At 57.3% G+C, this 17,934-nt stretch overlaps 2 protein-coding genes across 3 annotated transcripts; both read left to right on the top strand.

Moving 5' to 3' along the window:
* The first annotated feature begins 4,593 nt into the window (after nucleotides 1-4,593).
* Nucleotides 4,594-8,293, top strand: HMX3 (H6 family homeobox 3). Of its 2 annotated transcripts, XR_013930559.1 has the most exons (3): nucleotides 4,594-6,032; nucleotides 6,211-6,875; nucleotides 7,234-8,293. XR_013930559.1 is itself a non-coding variant. In XM_080403136.1 (2 exons), the coding sequence occupies exons 1-2, from the start codon at nucleotides 5,717-5,719 to the stop codon at nucleotides 6,816-6,818; spliced, it is 924 nt and encodes a 307-aa protein (XP_080259262.1). In that variant the 5' UTR covers nucleotides 4,594-5,716; the 3' UTR covers nucleotides 6,819-8,293. The 2 variants fall into 2 exon arrangements, 1 of the variants encoding a protein (XP_080259262.1); XM_080403136.1 differs by having other exon boundaries at nucleotides 6,211-8,293.
* Nucleotides 8,294-15,347: 7,054 nt separating this feature from the next.
* HMX2 (H6 family homeobox 2) lies at nucleotides 15,348-17,433 on the top strand. Its single transcript, XM_080403166.1, has 2 exons — nucleotides 15,348-15,926; nucleotides 16,620-17,433. The coding sequence occupies exons 1-2, from the start codon at nucleotides 15,650-15,652 to the stop codon at nucleotides 17,165-17,167; spliced, it is 825 nt and encodes a 274-aa protein (XP_080259292.1). The 5' UTR covers nucleotides 15,348-15,649; the 3' UTR covers nucleotides 17,168-17,433.
* The last annotated feature ends 501 nt before the right edge of the window (nucleotides 17,434-17,934 follow it).

Genomic DNA, 17,934 nt, shown 5'->3' with positions numbered 1-17,934 from the left:
GGCCCCATCATTCATTTATTTTGCAAAACCGCAAGCTATTTTGGGGATCTGCTGACTCAGAACAAGCTGGTTCGGACTGTCATGCCATTTATAACAAAAGTTCTTAGGGAAATTAGGGTGAGCTCAGGATCTTTAAATAAAATTCAAAATACAGCTCGTGTTTAGTATGTATGTTCGGCATGACTCTTGTACAATTGCCAAGGATCTCTGATATGAACACGAGTCTTTATAAGCAGCTGGTTTTTGAGTCAATGGGCTGTAACACTTTTGAAATCAATGATTATTTAAGAACTCCTAAACCTGCACATCGTCTAGCTGCTGTGCACAGAAACATTGGATCTACTGTGCTCTCTGTTGGCTCACTGCAAATGGGTAATTTGGATCTGAGGTCTGAAGGCTGACTGTGGATTACAACACCGCTTTTTCTAGCCAGGCCAGTAAAACATTCACCATACAGATTTTCAGGAATTTTTTATTTCATTAGGAGCTGAAAATATCCAGCACTTTTCAGGTGTGATTCCAGGACACTCGTGGATTTTCATAAATAAGCTATTTGTGGCCACAAAGAGATCTGCTTATTTAGGATTTCACCAGTGCTGATGTTTACACAGCTTATTTTGATATTATTATTTTTTTACATTCTACGTGATACCTCAGGGTTTACAACTTGGTATATAAGCACCAGCCATCAGATTTAGAAGCTGCGAAGCAACCATCTATTCATCATTCTTTGGGCATTTCTGTCCTGTCATATTTTGAACCAGGTAAGATGGGTTACAGTAAAGCTTACATTTGGATGAGATGTTAAAGAACAGAACATGTTCTGCCTTGAAATCCTCCAGTGATACTTTTCATAAGAGACTTCCTCCAGTATATTTAGCTGACCTCTGTTCTGTGAGCTCACTTATGAAAGTGATGAATTGTGCACACATGACTCATATCAACACAAAGGTGATTGTACTTTCTAGAAATTAGGCTGGTGGGCAGGTCACAATGACAAAAGGGAAGGATATGTTGTATGAGTTTGTGATGACTTCAGAGCATCATATCATGTTATATAGAGCACGTGTGTAGTGCTGTGTGAGATGAAGACTGTACTTAGATCACATCATTTGCCCATCAATTCTGTCCCCGTGGATTTATTCCAAATACATGGAATTCGCAACAGCACTTGTTTCACAAAAACATCACAGCCTAGAAATTTTTCCTTTTTCCTGTAAAAATGGTATTTTAGTAAGTCAGATGCAGGACTCTGATGAGCCTCAGAAATAAAAGTCTCATAAATTAAACAACCTGCTTTCTCACAGTGCTGTGAGGTTCTGATATTTGTCAGGAACGACTCTCAGCTTGCCAGGAACACACCAGAAAACAGAGACTTAACAAAGCCTTCCATTTAAAGGCACAAAAAAAAGGGAACAACTTCAACTGTTCCAAAATACCTCTGAACCCACACACATCACATACATCCCAGCACACTCAGCCAAGTGAAACATGAGATTGGCTACGAAGCATAACTCGCTTGTAGTTTTTCTAGCCTTGAATAAAACATCCTTGTCAAATACATCCTGCAAGAGGCATTCCTTTTGATGAGAAAGTAGCATCCCCTTTTCTGGGTAACCTCTGTTTGTTTCCAATCATGTGTTTCAGAAGAAGCAATTGAAATAATGACAGAGAAATGCAATGTTTCTGAATAACTCAGATTTTACAAAGGCCTGATAGTATTTAATGGTTTGCGGTAGGAAGGGGAGAGCCATTGACAGTGGCTCAAACTCTGCAGTAGTTAATCTTTGACATTCACAAAATTGTTTTTAGCTGCCTGGACATCGTAACAGCAGCTCTAAAATCTGGTGGTGGAAGAGCTCATTTCAATTGCCTGGGAAAGGAGTGTTTCTGTGTGGGACAAGCTGTTAAGTGTGTTCTCATCCCTTCTTTCCTCCTCCCTCTGAACATCTAAACCCTGACACAAGGAGGTACTTCAGCACTTCCCTGTGGAAGAAACTGTTTAAAGTTAGCCATGAAATCAAGTAGTGTTTTAATGGGTTACTTTTTCCCTGCGATTGCTGTAAGGCCAAATGCTGCAAACAGCTACAGGAGAGGAGGGGGCTGGTCTAGGGGGGGACTCCTGGCTGGCCAGTGCCACCTTCTGCAAAGTCATGGCAGGCTGTGCAGGAGCAGGTCCTGCCACTGTCCAAAACATCCCATCAGAGCAGGAGCAGATGCAAACCCCGCTGCTTCTGCTCTGCAGGTCCTGGTTGCAGTCCCCCCACCGCTGGGCTGCCAGACGTGCTCCCAGTTGGACCAACAAAGGAGCAAGGAAACTAAGCGCTGCACTTTCCTCAAGCCCCTCAGGATGGAAAAGAGGAAAGAGACCTCAAAGTGGCAGGTGTTTGTCACCTGTGGTTACAGTGGGGGATGCTCAGGGCGGACAGCTCTAAAGATGGCACAAGAATCTGTGTGAAATAGGGTGATGTGGGCTGCAGGGGGTGACTCCTGCCCGGTGAGCAGGGCTGCCAGCACGGTGTGCCGGGAGCTGGTACCATCAGCAGGCTGTGGGGCAGGGAGGGCATTCTGGAGCTGATCTAAGTGGGGCACCGCCGAATCACACAGTACAGGCTCACGCTTCAGCTTAGCAAGAGTGTAGCTCTTTAGAAAAATAATGAAAAAGAAGAGGCAGTGCTGAGACAGGATAAATAAGGAGATAAATCACTTTGCAATACAATGCAAGCCAAAACCTGAAAATAAACAATTACTTTAAATCATATCAAGCACCTATCACAAACATCACATTTATACAATTGATCCGTGTGTAAATTAGCCAATTAATTCTGAATTGGAACACTAATGAAATAATAATTATCTATTTACAATGGAATGGTACGAGCATGGGTCTAGAAACAGAAATAAAGAAAGACTGCAGCAAAATCCACCCAGCTCCATCACCACTGGGCATGGGGGATGGTCAATACCAGTCTTTAATGTCCAGATATTGCTGGGGGGGGGGCATAAATAAAATACATAAATATGTGAGAAACCTATGGGCCACAAATGATGGAGATGTAGAAACGCTCTTTTAGAACGTTGCTTGTTTGTTTGGGCTTTGGTGGTTTGTACAATTTTTGGTGAGTTGTTTTTTTTTTTTTTTTTTTTCAATAAAGAGTTGCAAAGTGGAAGTCTCTTTTAGCATCTTCAGAGGCTGGCTTGTTTTTTTGTCCCCTGCTTGGCTTTCTGCCATGAGTGATTGTTTACCCTGACAGACTCCAGAGGGATTAGGACCTCATAGTTACCAAAGCAGTGAAAGATGGATGGAAAAGGGTGGGAGTTTCAATACAGAATTTTTTGGTGACTCATATCTAAATGAAAATCTTCACTGAGATGGAGAAATGCGCTGGGGTCTTCTATAACAACCCTGGCTTTTCATATAAGAGCTGCAAATAAAATAGACCTTTAGCCCAGGTCTTCATATGATAGGCAAGAGCCCTACTTCAGCAACTGTCAGCTGTTTTCTGCATACAAGCTGTTTTCTGTCGTTCGTCTTTTCTGTACACTTTACCCCAGAGTTGAGGAGTATTTCAACCGAAATAGCATTTCTTAGAAAAATTCCTGATGAGCTTTACTTTGCCTGACGCCTTTAAGTGAAACAGTTATTAACAAAAGCGGAACATTGCTGTAAACTCCGATAAACTGCTGAGACCCCATTCCCAAGATGTGTTTTGCAGATTTTTCAGTTCTCCACCTCCCTGTTTATCTAAACTGCTCCTCACGATGACATAACAGTTTAGAAACGGTCACATAAGAGATGGTGCTCTGAAAAGTGTTATGTACACCAAAGGTATGTGAACTATCGTGCCAGTTGCAGCCAAAAATACTGTATGATTAGGTCTGTATAAATTTTCGCTAGATTTATAACCCCAGATGTTTTGGGGGAACCAGAACTCCTGGGAGTGTCTTGCAAACACTGAGAAGTTTCATTCAGATCAAAGACATTGTATGTCAAATTGCCAGGTGGGTGTTTTTAAAAGGGAATAGCAAGAGAAATCAGGGCATTCGAATGTTTCAGTGTAGAGCCTGTTGCCCCCTGTGCACCTGCACCTAGTTCCGAGCCTGTAGCTCCGCACACGCCAGAAGCAATGTGCGCAGGGCGAGCTCACACGTATTCCAAATGTGTAAAAGCACGGCAGAGCTGAGAGGCTGGTATACGCTATTCTCTCTCCCCTTCCCTCCCTCTTTTCCTTCTTTCTTCCTTTCTTTCCTTCTTTTCTCTTTTCCTTTCCCCTTCCTTTCTTCTCCTTTCCTCTACCCTTTCTCCTTTCTTTCCCTTTCCCATTCCCTTTCCCTTCCCCTTCCCCTTTCTCTTCCCTATTCCCTTTCCCTTACCTATTCCTTTCCCCTTCCCTATTCCCTTTTTCCCTTTCCTTTCCTTTTACCTTTCCTTTTACCTTTCCTTTTACCTTCCCCTTTCGGACGCTGCTCACGCTCCAGGCGCCCCCCACCCCCGGCCCAGCCGGGTGCCCGAGGGTAGCCAGGGACCACCGGAGGCGGCACAGCGGTACCGGCGAGGCGGGCACCCCCGGAGGTCGGGCCGGCCCCGCCGCCGCTTCCCGGGGCCCCGGGCCTCACCGCGCGGGGGGCCCTGCCCGGCCCGGGACGCTCGGCGAGGGGCGCTCCCGCGGGGGCGGCGCGGCCCGGCAGGGGGCGCCCTGTGCCGGGCGGCGCGGCCCGACCCCGGAGCGGCGGCGGGCCGGGCCCCGGGGAGACCCGCCGCAGCCGGGAGGTGGCTGCCCCCGCCCCGCCGCCCCTCCGCCGCAGGCTCGACGTGTCCCGCCGCTCGTCCGCGGCCCGAGGGGGAGGGGGACCGGCGGCGGGGGGCGGCGGGGCTCCGTGGGGAGGCCCGCGGCTGGGAGATAGCCCTCCCGCCGCCCCGCAGCCTCCCGCAAGGCCGCTTCTGCCCCGCGGCGGTGGCGAGGTGCCGCCGGCTCCCGGGCCCGCTAGCACGGCTCGGCGCGGCTCAGCGCGCCGCGTCCCCGACGCCGGCGGCTTTTGTTACCGGCGGCGCGGGGCGGGGGGGCAGGGGGGGCGGCGCGGCGGGGCGAGGGGAGGTTTTGTGGCAGGAGCGGCGCCGTCCGTGCCATTCGCCCGCCGCCGCTCCCGTGGTGCCTCAGCCGCGCCGGGATCCCTTTGTGCTAATAGCCCCGTCCTCATTTGCTGCCTAATTGGACTATATAAAGCCAATAACAGGCGGGCGCTCGTAGCCTCCAGCCGCGGCAGCGCGTCGCGGGGGGGCCGGGGCCGCGGGGCTGCGGGCAGGGGCTGCGCGGAGCCTTCTCCTCCCGGCCGCCGCCCCGCCCGATCCCATTTGCCACCGTGCGTGCCCAATCGCCGCGTGCTCCCCGCGTTTAACTTGGATGACATTTTGATTTCATCATTAGCATCCGGCGCCAGGTTGACGCAGCAGCAGCGGCGGCGGGAGGCGGCGGCGGCAGCGACGACCCCGGCTCTCCGCCTGCCCGCAGCAGCCCCCCGGTGCCGCGGGCTGCGCGGGTCCCCTCGGCCCCCCGCCCTGCCGCCCCCCCATGCGAGGGGCCCCCGGCCGGCCCCGCCGCCGCGCTCCCACGCCGCCCCGCCGCGCCTCTCCCCCGCGCCGCCGGGAGCCGCCACCTGCGCGCCGGGCGCGGGCTGCGGGGCCAGCGGCGGGCAGGAGCCGGGCGGGCACCGGAGGATGCCGGAGACCGGGCAGGAGCCACCCAGCGCCCCGCCGGCGCCCCCCAAGGAGTCCTTCTACATCAAGAACCTGCTCAACGGCGGCCCCCCCAAGGCCGCCCCCAAGCAGCCCCGGGCGCTGTTCGCCCCCTCGGGCAAGGCGGCGGTGGACGGCGCCGGTTTCGCCCTCTCGCAGGTGGGCGACCTCGCCTTCCCCCGCTTCGAGATCCCGGCGCCGCGCTTCGCCCTGAGCGCCCACTGCCTGGAGCGCGCCCAGACCTGGTGGTACCCGTACGCCCTGGCGCCGGCCGGAGCCCACCTGCCCCGCACGGAAGGTACCGGCGGGGACCGGGGGTGGGGGGTGGGGGGAGGCTGGCGGCGGGGCGGCGCGGGGGTCCGGCCGGCTCGTCCCGCTTTTCCCCCGGCGGGACGCGGGGGCCGGGCGGTGAAGGTGTCTCTTTGTGTCCCTTTCCCCTCCTCCCTCCACCCCACTCCCTCGTCCTTCCCCTCCAGCCGCGGAGAAATCCCTGCTGAGGGACTCGTCCCCCGCGTCGGGCACCGACCGCGACTCCCCGGAGCCGCTGCTGAAGGCGGAGGGGGAGCAGAAGGAGCTGGACTCCAAGAGCCCCGACGAGATCGTCCTGGAGGAGAGCGACTCGGAGGAGGCCAAGAAGGAGGGAGGCGCGGAGGACTGGAAGAAGCGGGAGGAGAGCCCGGAGAAGAAGCCTTGCCGCAAGAAGAAGACGCGCACGGTGTTCAGCCGCAGCCAGGTCTTCCAGCTGGAGTCCACCTTCGACATGAAGCGCTACCTGAGCAGCTCGGAGCGGGCCGGGCTGGCCGCCTCGCTGCACCTGACAGAGACCCAGGTGAAGATCTGGTTCCAGAACCGCCGCAACAAGTGGAAGCGGCAGCTGGCGGCCGAGCTGGAGGCGGCCAACCTCAGCCACGCCGCCGCGCAGCGCATCGTCCGCGTCCCCATCCTCTACCACGAGAACTCGGGCGCGGAGGGGGGCGCGGGGGGCGGCGGAGCCCCCGGCACCCAGCCCCTGCTCACCTTCCCGCACCCCGTCTACTACTCCCACCCCGTGGTCACCTCCGTGCCGCTCCTGCGGCCCGTCTGAGCCCGCCCGCCGCTGCGCGGAGGGGCGCGGAGAGGCGCGCAAGTCACCGGCCCGCCTGTAAGTACTCCAGCCACTCGTGCGATTCACCCGGCCGGCGTCTGCGGAGCGGGGCGGGGGGGGCGAGAGAGAGGGGTGCGGGGGGAGGGGGGGGGACCCCTCGGCGGGTGGTGCTAGGAGGAAAGTCACAAAAAATTAGGAAAAGAAAAAAAATGGGGGGAGGGAAAGGAAAATAAGGAAAATGAAAGCGGGAACTTGTAGAGAACCCTGGAGCTGTCACACCTTTTGTAAACGTGGACAAAAATCGCGATGGTCTCTGTGGCTTTAGTTTTATTTTTGTAAAAAAAAAAAAAAAAAAGGAAAAGAAAAAAAAAAGAAAAAAAAAAAAGGATAATAGTAAAAAAATGAATGATCCCAGGCTACTCCTCGAGATTTGCCAAATGCTAACGGGAAGCTGAATTTCTGTTCCCTCCGGACCTCTCCTGCCTCCAAATTGTTCAGGCTCCTGATCCTGTCGTGACTCAAACTTCATCGACCGCGGCTTTTCCTTTAAGCACGCCCCGGTACCAGTTTGCCTCTTTGCTTTCCCACGTTTTGTACCTTTCGGTTTCTCGTCAAGGGACTTTATAACGAGCAAGAAATACAGCCTCAAAGCGAACGGTTAATCACACCCGCACGCTCTGAGTGACCCTTATTTATTATCGTTTAGTTAGATATTTTTAATTCTTGTTTATAATTCTTGTTTTCCTAGCTGTTGGGTTGGTTTTGTTTTGTTGGTCTTTTTTTTTTTCCCTTGTAAAGTTTTCTCGGTATTCTTTTGGGGAAAAAAATCTGTACCTTTTTGCTTTCTTTTTGTAATTCTAATTATTCTAATAATTATTATTATTGTACTTTTGAACTGTGCAATATTGTACGACGATTCTTAAAGCACTGCTTTTATTTGAATGGTGAGGAAAGGGTTTTTAGCATTGTATAATTGCGTTCGTTCATGTTGTACAAAATAAAATAAAATAGAAAAAGAATTAAAAGCGAAGGAAAGTGAGAAGAGAGGAGCAGGGCATGGGAATAAACATCAGCCCGGCTTATGCGAATAAATAAGGGAGATTCGGTGAGCTGGGCGCTTTAAGTGAAGGACAATCAACTTTAGGGTAATTTTAATTTATTTGATATGATGTACAGTTTTCTTCTAAAGTCCATTGAGTATGTGGATTTTAATAGGCAGAAATCAAGGGAGGAGTGGGCACCTCTAGTCTCTCTCTGTCTTAGTGTCTGCTCACCTGTTGTCTGACAATTGTTTGCTGTCTTCCCATGGGTTTGGGTTGGTTTCTTTATTTTATTTAAAAAAAAAATCCCCTTTCGGTTGTATTCTCTGCCCTCTCGCTTTCTGTTAGGGATCGGTCATATTTTTAAAACAGCCTATATTGTTATAAACTTAATGTTGTGGTGGAAAAAAAATCAATAAAACCCGTTCCTTATCATTTTTTTAAGTGTGGCTTCGGAGAAAAAAGACACAAACAAACAGACAAACAACCCCCCAAACGAATAAACAAAACAAAAGCCGATGAGGCCAGCGCCGTGCGGGAGCGCTGCGGCCGCGCTCGGCCGGGGCCGCTGGCCGGGGCGGGGGGCGCGGGGCTCCCCCGGGAGCGGGTGGCCGCAGGCCCCCTCCGATGGGGAGCGGCTCGACGGGGCGGGGGGCGCTCTCCCAGCTCCGCCGCAGCCAGGGGTATCGCGGTCGGGCAACCCCAAGCGAGGGGTCCCAGGCCCGCAAGGACCCCCGGGCGCGGGGGCGGGCGGGGGGGTCTCTTCCTACGCGGGGCCGCCTCCCCGGGGAGCTTCCCCTGAACTTCTGGCCTTCCCTTCCTCCACCCCCCCTCCCCTCGCCCGACCCTTCCCCTTCTCCCCCGTCTCCGGGGGGCTGCCGCAGGGGGGCTTGTCCAAAGGCACCCGCGGGTGTCCCGTCCCCCTCCCGGGGCTGCGCCCTCTGCCCACGCCGGAGCCGCCACTCGTGGCAGTGCACCGGGCAGGGCCGCTCCGAGATAGGATCGCTCTCCGCTTCCCGCAGATCGGCCCGAACCGACGTGTTTATAGCGCCCAGGGCAGGACTTCGGGCCAAAAAATCAAAATAAAACTCAGCGTTGCGAAAAGATAATCCTGCGTTTTCTTTTCGTTTGGGATAAAAACCCTGGCAATGGGTCGTAAATGAAAAATAAACAGACTTTCGGAGTCAAAATACGCCGCTCGCTGTGTCGCCTACAAACAGAGTGATGCCTTTTCTGTTTGCAGTACTAACTTTGGGACAAGTCGCTTGCAGCTCATTAAAAATATTGTTGTAATAGCAAATACGTCTTTCCATTTTACAGCGCGGTAGCACGATGTTATCAAACGGCAAAGAAAAAATACTCATTTATTTGTGGTGGGTGCCCAGAAAACGATCCCGGCCGGCCCCGGCCCTTCCCCAACGAGGAGGGTGCAGCTGGGCAGCAGCGCGGCTGCCCCCCGTCTGCGCGACCCCTGCCCGCCGCCCGCCCCCCAGCGCGGCCCTTTCGCGGGTGCGGGCACCCTGGGCCCGGCGCGGGCAGCGGGTACCGGCCCGTCCTGCTCGTCCCGGCGCCGTCAGGGGCATTTCTCAGGGGAAGGTTGATTTTGGTGGGGTTGATGGGGCTCGGGTAGCAGCTGCTTTTTTTTTTTTTTTTTTTTTTTAATTAAGGTAAAAAAAAAAAAAAAAAAGAAGAAGAAGAAGAACAATCAAACCCAGAGTCCAGCTTTTCTGCTTCTCGCTGCTCTGGCACGCCGCGGACTCGACAGCAGACAACGGGCTGTGAAACCGCTCAAGAAAGTTGGGCGGTGGGCTGAGGAGTGGGAGCCCGATCCCCCGCGCCCCGGCCCTCCCCAGCCCGCAGGGAGCCCCCGGCGCTGGATGCTCCTTTCTGTCCGCACCCGCAGCCAGCTCAGCTTGGCGCTCAGGGTTTTTTTTTTCAAGCCCCCCAAAAGTCTCCCCAAATTCCATGCTATCCCTCAATGCTCCGGCGAAACGGGAAGCCAGGCGTGTAGTCTCTCCCTTCTCGGGAGCGGACGGCACTCTGCAGCGGATGCCCACCGAGCCTGGGCTCTGCAGCAGATCCAGCTTTCCCAGCCGCGCTGAGCCGCAAGGCAAAGGCAAAGTCAAGGCAACCCCCGCCCGCCCCAGACCCCTTCCCGCACCCCCAGCCCTGCCTAAAGTTTCTGGAGAGCCCGCATGAACTGCTGCGCTCGGATGGAGCGAAAGCAACCGCTTTGAGCCATGGGGGGGCGGAGGGGAAATCTCTGCAGAGAAAAAAAACCCAAACACTTTGGAAGGGAGGTTGGTGCGATTCAAAGAAAGTTGTTGCGTTCTTCTAAGCTGTTAGCAACTCCACGGCCACTTCTGTTTACTGCTGCGAGCCCGCTCGGCAAATCTCTGCCTTTGTTTGCAATTCAAGTGATAACACGGTTCTTCTCGGCCACTGTTTTGAGCTTGTCTGAACAGAACTAGCTGGCCTGTTTGTGGTCGAAACATACATGTATTTTTTTTATTTGGTAGTAAATAGAGGCTTGCTGTGTATAGCAAACAGCGGGGGCGAAGATATAAACTTCCCGGCCACCAGATTTGGGGATTCAGAAGAGTTTTGCCTCCCGGAGGGCTGCAGGAGGGACCGGGGTGCCGGAGGTTCGGCCGCTCCAGCGGCCGCAGGCTCCCGGTGAGCCATTTTGGGAGGTTGGTAAATTTTTGTTCTTTTTTTCTTTTTTTTTTTCATCCGAAGACTTGCAAATTTTCCGGTACAGGTTGGTGGGAAATGTTTGATTCTGCCGGTGGTGGCTGCGACGTGCAGGACGGGCGGCAGCGGTGGGGACCCACGGAGCCGCTCCCCGCTCCGAGGGCATAATCTTGCTTTAGAACAGTGGTGGAAATACATGGGGTTTTTTTTTGGTTGGTTTTGGCTTGTTTTTGGTTGTTTTTTTTTTTTTTTCAAATATGCTGCAAGTGTCTCTGTAATAATCACTTTACTCTATCGACTTGGTATAGTGTGCTAACGGAATGAGAAGACCATTAAGAGCATTAACAGATTGGTACAGCATAATGCTTCAGTTCATATTGATCGCGAAACGTCTGTAAAATATTGTTTCAAATGAATCTATTGTTCCTGCGCTCTTTCGGCGGTGTTGATGACCTTGATTTGTTCTCGCACATTCAAATTATCCCCCTCGTCGCTCCCGTAGGATTGGGATTGGGGCGGTGGGACCCGCCGCCGCCGTCCCGGCCGCTCCGGGCCTCCCCCGCGAACCGGCGCCCACCCGAAAGGGTAGTCCGAGGGGTCGGAACCACCTCAAAAATGAAAGGGGAGGGGGACACACACACACAAAGGGAAGGGCCCCGGTGTGCGTGTGCCCCTGCGTGCGGGGAGCGGCTCGGCCAAGCCTCCCGCCGCTCCGCGCCGTGAGCGGCGGCCGAGCTCCCGCCGCCCCGGGATCGCATCCCCGGGCGGAGCCCGTCAAGCGGCCCGACGGAGAGGTCTAAACCTGTCTAACATCAATACCGAGTCGAACGGGGGGGGGGAGCGGGGGGCAGATCCTACAGCCTTTCCCCAGTCAGCCCCCCACCCCGCGTCCCCCGAGGCCGGCCCGGGGAGAGGTGCCCGTGCCCGGGCCCTTCGGGACTCTCCCGAGCTGGTCGTGCCTATTTTCCAGCACAAATGAGCCAATCCCTCCCGATCGGCGCCGTGCCTCCGATCTGAAACTCCCTCGCCCCACTCCCTGCCACGCGGGAAGGGGCCGTGGGGCGCCCGTCCCCCCGCGGGGACACGCGTGTCGCCCGGCCAGCCTGCGGAGCGTCCCCGCGGCGCTCCCCGGGCGTGGAAAGCAGCAGCTCGACGCGAATAAAACCTTCGCTTCCCTCAGGTTTGGTCACCTGGTCTTGGCTCTCCTGAGCTCCGATATTTTAAATAAATATAAAGAATCTCTTGCTCTCCTCAGCTCTATTCGCCTTCATGATGGAGTGGAACCATCAGATTTTCATCAAAGTTCTATTAAGTGAAACATAGGTTGCAGGGCACCCTCTGATTGAAACAGTTTAAATTTTAATTGTGTTTTTAATTTGACATATAGTTGCAGAAAGGAATGACACTACAACGCCAAGGGGCGGTCGATTTTCTTAATTTCTCCCAGAGGAATTGATGAGTCTATCAGGCCACTAGATTGGAAACACATTAAAGCTCTCTGGTTAGGTTGTTAATTGGAACTTGATGGATAGGGGGCCTTGGATAGGCTATGCTGATCCAATCTTCATGACTTTCTGTTTTCCAATAAATTACACGATTCATTTTCCAGCCACAGATTACATAAATTGTACACCTCTAGGGCTCTCTTTTTCAAATAAGGAGCCCTTTTCCCCAAAAGCCTATTGCGAGATGTCATTTGCACCAAAAAACGAGCAGCAGAGGCTCTTGAATGAAAATCGAAACATAATCAACGTTTATACTTAGAAAATTTATTGAGATCATTTTCTCTGGTATTTCCTTATTTTAAAGTTTGGACGCGCCATATATCATAATCCACACGTGTAAAGGGGACTGTGTTTAATATTTATCGAAGCTTGATTCCAAGATCAAACTTGTTTATGACTTCATCTGTCATTTCAGAGGGAACCTTCTCCCAATATTACGGCCGCTCAACAAGCCTATTTTCCGAGTGCTGCAAAAGCCGCGGAGATCAATTTTTATTAGGCTCCCTTTGAAAGCTTGCTCAGGGCCACTTTAATATCGAGCATTGTAATAATCTGGAGATCTAAACTTTAAGCGTTCGCTCTGTCTTTCAAAGTTTATCTTTGCCGCGGCGTTTGATCATCTGTGCCCCGACGGGACGGGCTGCGGGGAGGCGGGGGGGGTGGGTGTGTGCAGCAGCCAGGCGCGGGTTGCCCCCACGCAAAACCCTTAACGTGGCCGCCAGCCCCTGCCCTGATGAATATTTGATCGGATGGTAATGAGAGCGTGGCTGGGCCGCTCCGGCCCGCCGGTTCTCCCCTCCCGCCGGCTCGCTCCCGGGCGAACATCCCGCAGAAGCCGCCTCGGTTTCCCTCCCTCCCGAGCGGAGCGACCGTTTTCCAAGTTTCGCCCGAAATATTAATTTCAGGGAAATTCGGTCGTTTTCTCTCCGTGGCCGGGCAGAGCTCATGTTTGCCCGCAGCGCTTGCGCATCCCGCCCCGGTCCGCATCCAGCTCCCCTCCCCGGGAGCGTCCCCTCGGCCCGGCCGCGGCCACCGGCGCGGCTCTCAGGGGCAGGACCCCCTCCGTGGGGGTGGGGAGCCGCCCCGGGGGCACACCGTTCTGCCGGTGGGCTTCGAGGGGAAGGAGCGCCGGCCCGGGCGGCAGCTGGAGGCCAGCAGTGCCACCGCGGGGTCACGTCGCGGGGCTGCCGGGGGAGCGGGGCTGCTCCCCGGTCGCTGTCCTTCCCTGCTCCGGGCCCGTCCCCGCCAAGGAGCCGACGGCTGGCAGCCCCCAGGGGCTCTCCTCAGCCCTGGCTGGTCCCCTCGACGGCTCTTCCCCGGAGCCCCCTTGCCCCACCGCCTGCCCGCGGGAGCGGTGCTGGGGCCTGGGTGCGGGGCCAGCCGGGCGGCAGAGCACGATGAAGGACGATTTCTTAAATTGTATTTCAGTGCGGGGTCTTTCCGGGTTAATGAGCTGACATCATGATTAAAGCTGACCATTTGTAATGTGTCGCGACCCTGTTGAAAAGCACTGAAAAGGTTAATGTGGTAAAACAGGACAGCACCTGCCCCTCACAGGGAGAGGAGGAGCTGGAACACTTTTCCTAATCAATTAGTCCATTAATGAGTCTATCAAGTAGTTAAGTAGTTAAAGATTATGCCGCTGGTCTGGGTAACAGTCGTCATCTCGCTATACCTAATTATATTATAAGTACTTTATTCAATATACCAGACATAATATGGTGACTCGGAGTTAATGAAAATGTCATTTTAAAACGTCTTGACATTTGTCTCTATTGATTTGTATATTTCCATCTCATTCTTTGCTTTTCCCGATTTTTTTTTTGGGGTGTGTGTGTGTGTACTTGTATTTCTGGAGAGGGGGAACGACCGCACCGGGTAGGGGGGGAATCAACAGCTGGAGCCGGGCGGCGGGCGCCGGTGGGACCCCTGCCCCACGCCGCGCGGGCAACCCGGGGTTAAACACCCGGTGCCAGACCCCTGGCAAGGCCAAGGGTACTGCACCTGGATACGAATGCGATGAAAAACATCGGGATTTCCGAGCTTGCCACTCGCTCCCCTCCGCGGGCTGCCTCTCCAGGCGTACCCAAGGGCTGCAGCCGCCCCCAGGTGCTGTTTTCCCGGAGCTGTTGTCCCCTGGCCCGTGGGCTGCGGGGCTACTGGCCCAACCAGCCGCACAACTCGCCCCGTCTTTACCCATCAACGATATTTCCAGGCGTGGCCGGGGCGCAGCCGCCGGCGCCCGGCGGGGGCTGGCAGCGGGCTGGGGGACAGCCCACGGGCACGGGCACGGGTGGCCCCACCGGGAGGAGGGCCGGGGTGGGGGTACATCCCCTTGGAGCCGCGGCAGCGGTGGGTGGGGGCAGGGGGAGCGGGGGGCACCCAGGGCAGCGGTGAGCGGGTGATGCCTCCCACACCGGCCCCGTTACCGGGGCTCCCTTCTGCGGCTTCCCGGGGAAGCGGGCGCCGGGAGAGGGCGGCCCCAGTCAACCGCCCCAAGCAGCCGTCGGGGCTCGGCCTCCGCCTCGCCTCTCCGGGGCAGGCCCAGGTGAAGGGGGCTCCAGGCCCCGGCCAAGGCGGGGCTGGGGTGTCCCTCGGGCCCAGCCGTGGCTCCGTGCGCTCCCGGCAAGGTGGAGGACCCCGGTGGGGTTCCTGCCCTTGGCCCCTTGCCCCCCAGGTCCCTTGGGGGCGGGTGTGACCCAGCGGCTGCTGCCGCAGCCCGGCCACCGGCTGCCGCCCGCGGGTCTCCCCTCCCAAGGGGGGGTGGCGGGGGAAGAGCCGCGATCGCTGAGATTTATTCCCCCCGAGGGGAAGAACCCCGACTCCCGACAAAGTTTATCGGGAAATGCGGCAGCACGTCCCGTCCGTGCCCGCTCCCCCGCGCCTTGCAGGCGCTGAAGGAAGCGCAGGAGGCGTTTCGCGAGACATTTGTTACCGGCTGCAGCGCAGCGCAAAGCCCCGTTTCTCGCAGGTTTTCCCAGTGAAACACCTAACAGTTGTTTTTCCCTCCTCTGATGAGCAGAGGGGGAAAGATCCCCGGATATGCACGAGCTGTTTATCCCAACACCCCCCACTACCCGGTCAGCATAAGGAATTCAGCTCACGTCCCTCTTCCCCCCGCCCCCCCCCCCCCCCCCCCCCCCCGTCGAGGCGGAGGGCGAGGCGGCACGGCGGCCGCTCAGCATCCCTCCCCCGGGGCCGCGGGGTCAGAGGAGCCCCTGGAACCGCGGGGAGCACCCTGTGGGGGTTCCTCCCGGCCCCGGTACCTGCCGGCCGCTGCGGCCCCCCCCCCCGTCCCCGGGACCCCCGCGGGTTTCCAAACTTTCCGTGGCCGCCGCCGCCGTGATTGGCGCGGCGGAGGCCACCTCCATGCAAATGAAGCCCCGCCGCCCGCCGCCCGCAGATCAATAGGGACGCGGGGGAAGGAGCATGCAGTCCGCCTGGGCAGGCGCGGGGAGAGCCGGCAGCGGCACGCCGAAAACACCCCCCAAAACAAACCCCCCGACGGCTCCCGGCCCCCCCCCGCACACCCCGGTCCCCCGAGCCCCTCTAAAGCGAGAGCTTCCCTCCTCTGCTTTCTTATGAACCCAGGATGAGCAGCAAAGAAGACCCGAGCAAGTGCTGTCCGGCGGCTGCTCCCATCTCCAGTTTCACCATCCAGTCCATCCTGGGCAGCGGCAGCGCCGAGCCCCCCCGGGAGGCCGGCGGCAGGGCGACCGCCTGGCCCGCCCGCGGCCGGACCCTCTCCCTCTCCTCGGAGGACGAGGAGCCGGAGGAGAGCTGGAAACACCGCGGCTGCTTCTGCCCCGAGGCGCAGGGCCCCGCCGAGACGTGCCACAAGCACCAGCCCCTCAGCTTCACCTGTCTCGGTGAGTACCGGCACCGGGCGGGATGGGATGGGGCGGACGGGGCCCGCCGGGAAGGGCCGCGAAGGGCTCGGCCCCGGCCCTGCCCCCACCGGGGGGGGGGGGGGCATGTCGCACCCTCCCTGCTGTTAGGGCAGCGCGTATTTGCGCCGTCCGTGGCTGAATCGGGGAGGAAGGAAATAGGGTGGCTGGCTTTTTTGTTTGTTTGTTTGTTTTTGTCCTCCCCACCCCACGAGGGGCTGATTCTCTCGAAGGGGCGCGATGCGATGGGAAACGCTCGTTTTCTTAGATACCGCTTATTTACAGCGCTCGGGCAAGGGGAAGGAAGATGTTTATTTTTTAGCATTAATTCTAACTAAACGGTCTGTGAAATGAAATGCTATAAAGTAAAATACTGCCGGCTCGTGTCGGATAGGAAGGCAGCCCCGGCCTGGTACTCGGGTGCCTTCACCGAGGCGTGCACACCCACCTGTCCGTCCGTCCGTCCGTCCATCCACCCGATGGAGGGACAGGGATAGCTCAGAAGCGGATGGCCTCCCCCGGCGTCGGTGATGTCTTCCACCGGGAACGGAGGCGAAGGGGGCCTGCCCGGGGGGCCTCGCCTCGGTGCTTCGCACAGCCGGGGCGGGGGGGCTCGGCCGTCGGGGGTGCCGGTGCCGGCCGCCGTGCGATCCCCGCGCTGTCGCTCTGTTGCAGGCAGCGCCAAGGGGAGCGGAGCGGCGGCGGCGGGCAGCGGGGAGCGGGGGCCCTTCCTCTCGCCCCCCCAGCAGGACTGTAAGGAGGAGAAGGAGAAGCCGCTGGGACCCGCTTCGCCCTCCTGCGGGGACCGCCAGCGCGACGGCGGGGACCGGCAGGCCGGCGCCGCCAAGAAGAAGACGCGCACGGTGTTCAGCCGCAGCCAGGTCTATCAGCTGGAGTCCACCTTCGACATGAAGCGCTACCTGAGCAGCTCGGAGCGGGCCTGCCTGGCCTCCAGCCTGCAGCTCACCGAGACCCAGGTGAAGACCTGGTTCCAGAACCGCAGGAACAAGTGGAAACGGCAGCTCTCGGCCGAGCTGGAGGCGGCCAACATGGCCCACGCCTCGGCGCAGACTCTGGTGGGGATGCCGCTGGTGTTCAGAGACAATTCCCTCCTCCGAGTGCCGGTGCCCCGGTCCATTGCCTTCCCCGCCCCTCTCTACTACCCCGGCAGCAACCTCTCGGCCTTACCGCTCTACAACCTCTACAACAAGATCGACTACTGAGCTGCCGCACTCCCCTCCCCGCGGCCGCCCCGTCGGGGCCGGGGCCGGCTCGGGGGCTCGGTGCGGGGGCTCGGCCCGCCTCCGCCGCGGGGAAGGAGGAACGAAACTGATGGGAGGGACGGGCAAACGGAGAGCCCGGGGCGCCGGGGGCACCCCCCACCCCCTCCTGCTATCCTGCCACTTGAAAAAAAAATAATTAAAAAAGCATTATTTCAGATCTGTAAATATTTTTAAAGAAAGAAAGAAAAAAAAATAAAACGTTTTAAGCCTCGTTTGTAAATTTGCCAGCTCGATCGCGTGTTCCCACCGGGATGCTCTGCCCTGCCCTGCCCTGCCCGGGGGGTACCCCGGGCCCGGGGGGTACCCGGCAGCCGGGCTGGGCCTGTCGGGGAGCCGGAGGGCCCGCGGCGCCCGGGATCGATGCAGGAGAGAGCGAAAACGACGTGTAACACCGAGGGTTCGCTTCGTTCTGCCTCCTGCTCCTTCTTTCGTTCCCTGCCGGGAATCCCGGGCGGGCCTGCCTGTAGCCCTGCCGGTGGCCCCGCGGGGCCGGCGTGAGCTCCGTCCCCCGCGCTCGGCTGGAGGATGAAGGGCCGTTCTCAAACGCTCAGAAGCGGTTTCGGAAACGGGGACGGTTTTTCTGATTTACGGAGTATTTTGCTAAAAGGCAGTGGGCTCGCAGCTCCCGGTGACCGGCCCCGGCGCCCAGCGGCTCCTCTCCTCGCCCCAGGGCGCCCACGGCTGCCTCCCCACGGAGGACGGAGTCA

The sequence above is a fragment of the Falco punctatus genome, assembly GCF_963210335.1.
Source record: "Falco punctatus genome assembly, chromosome: 9".
NCBI classification, from domain to species: domain Eukaryota; kingdom Metazoa; phylum Chordata; class Aves; order Falconiformes; family Falconidae; genus Falco; species Falco punctatus.
The sequence above is the reverse complement of the archived record's forward strand: the minus strand, read 5'-3'. Positions and strand labels throughout refer to the sequence as shown.

Excerpts from the sequence above, each read along its gene's own strand:
- HMX2 (XM_080403166.1), top strand. The coding sequence starts at position 15,650 with ATGAGCAGCAAAGAAGACCCGAGCAAGTGCTGTCCGGCGGCTGCTCCC. Across the intron at positions 15,927-16,619 it reads CCTCAGCTTCACCTGTCTCG|GCAGCGCCAAGGGGAGCGGA; the intron begins GTGAGTACCGGC and ends GCTCTGTTGCAG.
- HMX3 (XM_080403136.1), top strand. The coding sequence starts at position 5,717 with ATGCCGGAGACCGGGCAGGAGCCACCCAGCGCCCCGCCGGCGCCCCCC. Across the intron at positions 6,033-6,210 it reads CCACCTGCCCCGCACGGAAG|CCGCGGAGAAATCCCTGCTG; the intron begins GTACCGGCGGGG and ends CTTCCCCTCCAG.